Here is a 6,586-nt window from a genome sequence, read left to right as displayed (position 1 = left end):
TTAAGTCACGTGACTTTTCCCCCTCATCCACTAACATCAGCAGGGCAAAATAAGCTAGTAAACAAAAAACAAAACAGAGATACCAAGAAAAATTGATCAGTGATTTTGATCCATACCAAACTAGGTCCCAGAAAACATTTTTACTGATATCATGTTAGCACACAACATTTGCATACATTTATGTTGGCTATTTAATCGATAATCCACCTCCGTATGCCAGGGAGAGTCTGTGCATTAAGGCTACTGAAAATGTTTTAAATATAGGTCTATAAACCCCAATAATCATACGTTACCTGTAGTGTGTGAGGGTATTTTCGACAAATCCTCCTCAGTGATTCACATTACGATACAATTGGCTACTGATATGTAAATGGGAAAGCTAGGCTATTTGCCCCAACGGACAATGACCTCGTCCAATATTGGCTTTAGCCATTTCCAGTAGGCTACAGTTTGCAGAGGACAAGCGCAGGAGCCATGGACATAAGCGATGTAAATGCTCTTACATACGAAGAATTTGTGGAACTATTCGGTAATGTGGTTGAGAAATGCCCCATCATTTCTGCTGCAATATGGTCCCATCGGCCTTTCAAAGATCTAACAGACATCGAGGCTCACATAAAAGACTTTATTCACAATCTGTCAGACTCAGGTAGGCTATTTTTTCAGCTGCTTTATCAACTTAACAACACTTCGTATCACGTTGTCTGAAGTTTTAAACACAATAATTTATTTACCGGTGTATATACAATAAAAGTACATTACATGTGTTCAGGTAAAGAGGGCATTTTGAGGTGTCATCCTGATTTGGCAGGCCGAGATCTCCAGAGCGGGACACTAACACGCGAGTCTCGAGAAGAGCAGAGTCAAGCTGGTATGACCGCACTGGATTCCGCAGAGATTCTGCTCATGCACCGTCTAAACTCGGAGTACAAGGAACGCTTTGGCTTCCCTTTCGTCATATGCGCCCGTCTCAACAACAAAGTGGTTATTGTGCGCCGACTGTCTGAACGCCTGAAGAATGACTGTGCAGCGGAGCGGGAGCTCGCGATCGAAGAGGTTAAAAAAATCTGTAGCCTCAGGTTACACAATATTGTCCTATCTGACATTCAAACCAAACTGTAGCCTACCTCAAGTTAACTTTACAAAAGTGCTTACTGCCTCTCTCTACTTGATTGTAGCCTAGCCTAGCTATATTATTTTAATTTGTAGACCTATGTTAATTTGTGTAGGCTAAAATAAGAAAACACAGAAGAAAAATAGTGTCTAATTAAATTGATTCATGTAGCCTATGGCGTTTAGAAGCCACGTTTTAGGGCCCCTAACTCAATAATATAATATTTACTATTTTGTGATCTAATTGTGCTATGTATATCTATAATAAAATACAGTGATAAAAACGGCAGCACATGTTTTTGTCGATGCACTCTCCCAACATGTAGCAAAATCTCAGATGTCTATTTGATGTGAGTTTACATCTGGAGGACGTTTTTTTTTTTGTGTGTGAGTGTTTGCTCATCCGCAATAGGACGTTTTCTGAGATGCATATCATTTAGAAAATGTATTTAAGGTGTTTATGTAAGCCCATGTAAAACTGACATCTTCAAGATGTCTCTCAGATGTTTGTACACAGCAGATGCTTTCCAAATGAAGCACTCTTTAACAGACATCTTGAAGACGTAGGCTACTATGATTTTTTTTAATTGTCTTGAGGCATAGGCTACGGGTTGCTTTGCTTTATTATTTTTGTTGGCACCAAATTAAAACACATGATGACGCCACGTCTAATTTTATTAGAAGAATGATGTAATATGTATGCTACCATTTAGGCCTAAATTAAGAAACTATTTATTGTCCATCTAGCAATAAAAATGAGTAGCCTACACATAAAATTTTTAATAGGCCAATGTCCAAGAATAGGCCTATATCCTATTTGATCTTGAACATTTTGTGTTTCAATGGCGTGCTGAATTTCGATTAGCATCCACAGAAAACACGAAATTTACTCTTATTCGTCTCTCGCGCAATTGAGATCGTCCTCTAATGCCAATATTCAGGATCTGACCAAATGTTGTCATTGTCACTGTGAGAATGAATTGGAAAGTCACATTTTGCACACTTATAAATAGTTCCACTCATCGATGGCAAACTGATAGATTGTGTTGATGATACAGTCTCGGATGTCTCTTTTGGACAGTCTTACGAGTCTTGTGAAACTGGAGATACGTGCGAGTGCAGGGGTGAAGGAGGTCCCGCTAGAGTCCCCGGGGCCACACACGACTCATCCTTCAAATCCCCGGACGTGATGGAGGAATCCTGTTCGGGATCCACTCCTCTGGCTCTCCTCTTGTCCTCTTCCTTTTTCCACTTCATACGTCGGTTTTGGAACCAGATCTTGATGTGTCTCTCGGTGAGGCTGAGGGTGAGCGCGAGCTCCACGCGGCGTGGGCGCGAAATGTACTTGTTGAAGAGGAACTCTTTCTCGAGCTCGAGCAGCTGCGCTCTGGTGTAAGCAGTCCGCGTGCGTTTGTTCTCCTCGGCCTCTACCATGTAAGGGCCTAAAACACAAATAGCCTACATGAACGACATTTTTAGTAAAGTCATATTTCGACATTTTTCTCGCTGTCACACCATCTGCCTCTGAGGATATTGACTACAGTTTAAAAGTTATCTGACGCATGATAGCCTAAAAGTTAAAGGGTCAGAACCAGTTCAGTTTGTACTCCTGAATGTCTATGACAAATTCATGATTTAGGCTAACATTAACCATTCCTGATTTAAATTCCTAAAACAAAATGTTTCTGACAGTGTTATGTCGAATTAATTTAATTCGGCACTAAAAGCAATCGATTAATTGAATCGTAAAAGCAGCCTCCTGAATCAACATTTTCTGAAATAGTTATTTAGGCTATCTGAACCGAACGCTAGAAATATTTGTATCAGAACCAGCTGTTTTGTGTGATGATTTTCAGCAATAATATAATCCCTTTCGTTTTCTAATAAAATAGGCTACTAATTAAGGAATTAAAATTAGTCTTTAAAAAAATGCATTTACTTAAAGCAAAATAAATCAAGAATAAAATTCTGCATTGGCCCATAAATGTCACGCTTTTGGAGACCTTTCAAGTGTCAAGTAACTGACTGTGTTCCTCAGGTCATCGTTTATAATCCCAAAATAATCATATTAATTATAGGCTACATAATATTTTTTTTTAGCAATAATTGTATATAGGCCAAATTAGATTTAAATTAAATTAAATTTTGTTGTCATTAAACTTTTTACTATTATTTTTTGTAATTTGATTTTATATTAATTGTAATCATAATCAAATTTTACAATAACTGTAGCCAAACAATTATTGTTCTCAAACTCATCTTATATGTGAATAGTTGTAGGCTAATAAAAATAATCAGGCTGCTGAAATTAATTAACTATGCAATATAAATGTATAGGGCCAATGAATTTAAAATGTAGATTATTCTAGTGTGAAGTAAAGAATCAAAAACTAACATTCTTAATTTCTGCTGCATTCTTCTTATAGGCGGTTTTGGACGTGTATTCTAAACTGTAGTAAATGACTGCTCTAACGATTTAGATAGAAATATTAGCCTACAATAATAATCTACTTGCAAATGGATATTTCGTTTAAGCGCTTGAGAGTTTGGAAATTGTGCGGATGAATTTGACATTAGGGCCTGCTTTCGTTTCAATAAAAGTTATTTGGTAAACATGTAAAGATTAATGACCAAAGTATGCATACGAGTTACCTGTCCACTGTCCTTTCCAGGCGTGTGAGTGAGATTTAGTTGACTTCATCCACGGGAATGGGAGATGGTATCTGTTCCGATCCCCGCACAGGTCAAGAGAGTCTCCGTAACCCCCGAGCGTCTGTAGAGATGTCTGTGGAGTCTGAGGAAGATGAAGATGAGGCCCTGCTAGATCATCCCGGGTCGACATGTTATATGTGGTAATGTCGGTAAGATTTGGCTGGTCCTGTGCGCCCAAGGACGGTGAGGCGTAGACCGACTGAGTCTGTCTACTCATATACAGACACGGTGGAGGGTTTTGGCAGTAGTCTTCGTTGGGGTGTCTCTGGAAGGCGCAAGAGTCCTTGTACAGATGGTTAGGTGAGTAATAGTGCTCTTCCCGATTCATGATTGCCACAGACCGGGGAAACCGTGCTGTACTCGAGCACATGAGCCAGCGCCCTGCCCCTGATCAGGACCTCTGCTCTACCTGCAGTCTGAGCGTCTGGCGCCGCTCTAGGGCCTCATAGGTGTGCCACCGGGACCATGTGACCCTGCTGCACCATCGCTTTCACTGTTTACACAAAGCTGTCAACTGGCAGTAGATTCTGTTCGTGTTTCCTTTTGACTGCCCCGCGGTTTGACAATAATTGAACAGAACTGACCATGCTCAAATCAATGCCTTTGGTAAACACTCTCTGTTTGCCTGCGACTATATGTGCTACACCTGCAGTTGTAATACTAGCCTACCACAAAGACAGGTGAATCGGGGGATCCGTATCTCTGCTCCCCGCGGAAAAGCTGCCACTTTTCCTGAAAAACTGACCCGGTATAAAAAAGATAAAAGCTTCTTGAAAGTGCTTGTTAAAGCAGTTATTTTTATATGGTTCTCTATTTGTATTATCAACTTCCGAGTAGAGACAGGATCGATTCTCACTTATCAGAGGCAAAATCATCAAACCCATCTGATTTTTGTTTTATTGTCCTGAAGGAAATTTTTTTACAACAACGTCAGTAAGCAGCGTGCGAGTTGAGCTGCACCATCGGGATGAATCAAAATGTGTTGATCCAGAAATAGGTTATCCTATCTTACTCGGAAAAATCACCATGACCACCAAGCCTTGCGGAGTTTCGGGTGATAGCACTTTATTCGAGATTCAGGCTATATCACATAGCACAATTAACATTAAGTTTTAAAATGCATTTAAAATAACAGCTAATTGACGTTTAGCTTATGATGCCAATTAGAATTTGTGTTATGCGAGTCCCACTTTATCAGACTGCGCCCCAAAATACTGCCTAAATGTATTTAAGAGGCCTCCTAAGTATTTGTCACGTAAAATAAGAACACTGGTGATAATGGCAATCATTACACACATAAGCTACAAACCAACTGTTGTCTTCAACCAAGCTTACCTGCCATTAAGCACACCCGCACACGGTCCATTAAACTAAAGTCCTCGTGGTTAAATAAAAACGAGCTGTTCGGTGTAAATGAATTAACATGGAGAGTGAAACGAAACTCAATTAGTTAGAGATGTGTGCGTAACGTGCGCGCACGAGGCGGCCCGCTGTTTGGAGAGGTCAGACCCAGAAAGAAACGGGCAGCATAAAAAGGTGATTGGAATTTCCCCAAAACTTCTATGCCAAAAACACGTCTAAAACAGTCAATTTTAATAGATTAAAATAGATTTAAGCGTTAAATTTCTATTTTTTTCTTCATTTTTTAGAGGGCTGAAATTAAATTCGCCAAATTTTCTCTTTGTTTTTTTTAATAGAAGGGGAGCACATTATACCAAAATCAACTTTCATCCTTTAACATAAAATGTGTTGCATTTCAAATAGTATCAAGATCAGTAAAAAGTAACGGAAGAATCACCCAAAGACTACGATCTTCTATATTTAGCCTATAAAAAAGATTGAAACCTTTTTATTATGTTCAAGCAACATTGGAGTGGAGACTGTATGGCATAGTGCTGTGTTTACATGGGCCTCTTCAAATGACAATAATGGCACTTTCTCTGCTATCTTAATGGGGCTCTCATGCGATATCATAAAGTTCAGGTAAATCCATTCCTCGCAAATCAAGCCTTGTAACGACGCTTAATGGTGTTTATATGAGCTCTTTTGAAAAGGGAAGGAAACCGTTATCCGCGACTATTTTCACAATGTTGAAAGAGCACAAAAGGATTTATGAAGCGTGAGTGAGACGACGCAATTTGGAAGTATATCCATGGAAGGGTTTGAGAGGAATAATGGTGCAAAGTGATATTTAATGTAGCTTTGCCATGCCATAGCGGAAATACACAACTTAAGGCACTGGTACATAAAATCGGCTATAGCAATTAAAATGCGTTTTGAAACTTTAGATAAAATGCAATAAACCAGTTAGGGGACACGCAAAAGCGTTCTGGAACCACTTGTATGTTTGAGTAGGAGTAATGTGTAGCTATAAACGATTTCAGCGTAGATAAAGCATAATGGTTGAAACAATTGTGTTATGTAAAACGATAAGTAATCAGATGTTGATAAACCCGGCCTACGCCCACAAGATGCTTCGTCTCATAATACAGTAAATGAGTACGCAGTTTTGGCTACACGTGTAGGATATGTAATTTTTGATTAAATGCATAATGTTTTTCATGGTGAGGAGCGAGTAAGGAGAATCACGTTGAAACAAAGCAAACGTTCACTCTTCGATAAGAAATAATCCATGGCAGAGGACGAACGGCGATAAAATATGCTTGCTTACTGGCGAGTGGCGACAGTAAAGCTTGCAAACACACACAGTACACACACACACACACACACACACATATTATACATATATATATATATATAC

The 6,586-nt window shown here is 39.3% G+C and overlaps 2 protein-coding genes across 2 annotated transcripts; one reads left to right on the top strand and one right to left on the bottom strand.

The window, feature by feature from the left end:
* The first annotated feature begins 434 nt into the window (after nucleotides 1–434).
* urad (ureidoimidazoline (2-oxo-4-hydroxy-4-carboxy-5-) decarboxylase) lies at nucleotides 435–1,251 on the top strand. Its single transcript, XM_077244691.1, has 2 exons — nucleotides 435–649; nucleotides 773–1,251. The coding sequence occupies exons 1-2, from the start codon at nucleotides 475–477 to the stop codon at nucleotides 1,120–1,122; spliced, it is 525 nt and encodes a 174-aa protein (XP_077100806.1). The 5' UTR covers nucleotides 435–474; the 3' UTR covers nucleotides 1,123–1,251.
* A 250-nt stretch (nucleotides 1,252–1,501) lies between these two features.
* On the bottom strand, nucleotides 1,502–4,627 carry pdx1 (pancreatic and duodenal homeobox 1). The gene is made up of 2 exons (XM_077244690.1): nucleotides 3,766–4,627; nucleotides 1,502–2,555 (listed from the first exon to the last, which is right to left on the bottom strand). Exons 1-2 carry the CDS (start codon nucleotides 4,193–4,195, stop codon nucleotides 2,197–2,199), a joined length of 789 nt encoding a protein of 262 aa, XP_077100805.1. The 5' UTR covers nucleotides 4,196–4,627; the 3' UTR covers nucleotides 1,502–2,196.
* Nucleotides 4,628–6,586: the final 1,959 nt, after the last annotated feature.

The sequence above is a fragment of the Siphateles boraxobius genome, unplaced genomic scaffold, assembly GCF_051911475.1.
Source record: "Siphateles boraxobius isolate OS27281-9 unplaced genomic scaffold, OSU_SipBor_1 26, whole genome shotgun sequence".
Classification (NCBI taxonomy): domain Eukaryota; kingdom Metazoa; phylum Chordata; class Actinopteri; order Cypriniformes; family Leuciscidae; genus Siphateles; species Siphateles boraxobius.
This window is presented reverse-complemented; position numbering and strand designations above follow the sequence as displayed.

Coding starts and splice junctions, on each gene's coding strand:
- urad (XM_077244691.1), top strand. CDS start 475: ATGGACATAAGCGATGTAAATGCTCTTACATACGAAGAATTTGTGGAA. Junction 650..772: donor TCACAATCTGTCAGACTCAG/GTAGGCTATTTT, acceptor ACATGTGTTCAG/GTAAAGAGGGCATTTTGAGG.
- pdx1 (XM_077244690.1), bottom strand. CDS start 4,195: ATGTGCTCGAGTACAGCACGGTTTCCCCGGTCTGTGGCAATCATGAAT. Junction 2,556..3,765: donor CTGGAAAGGACAGTGGACAG/GTAACTCGTATG, acceptor TTTGTGTTTTAG/GCCCTTACATGGTAGAGGCC.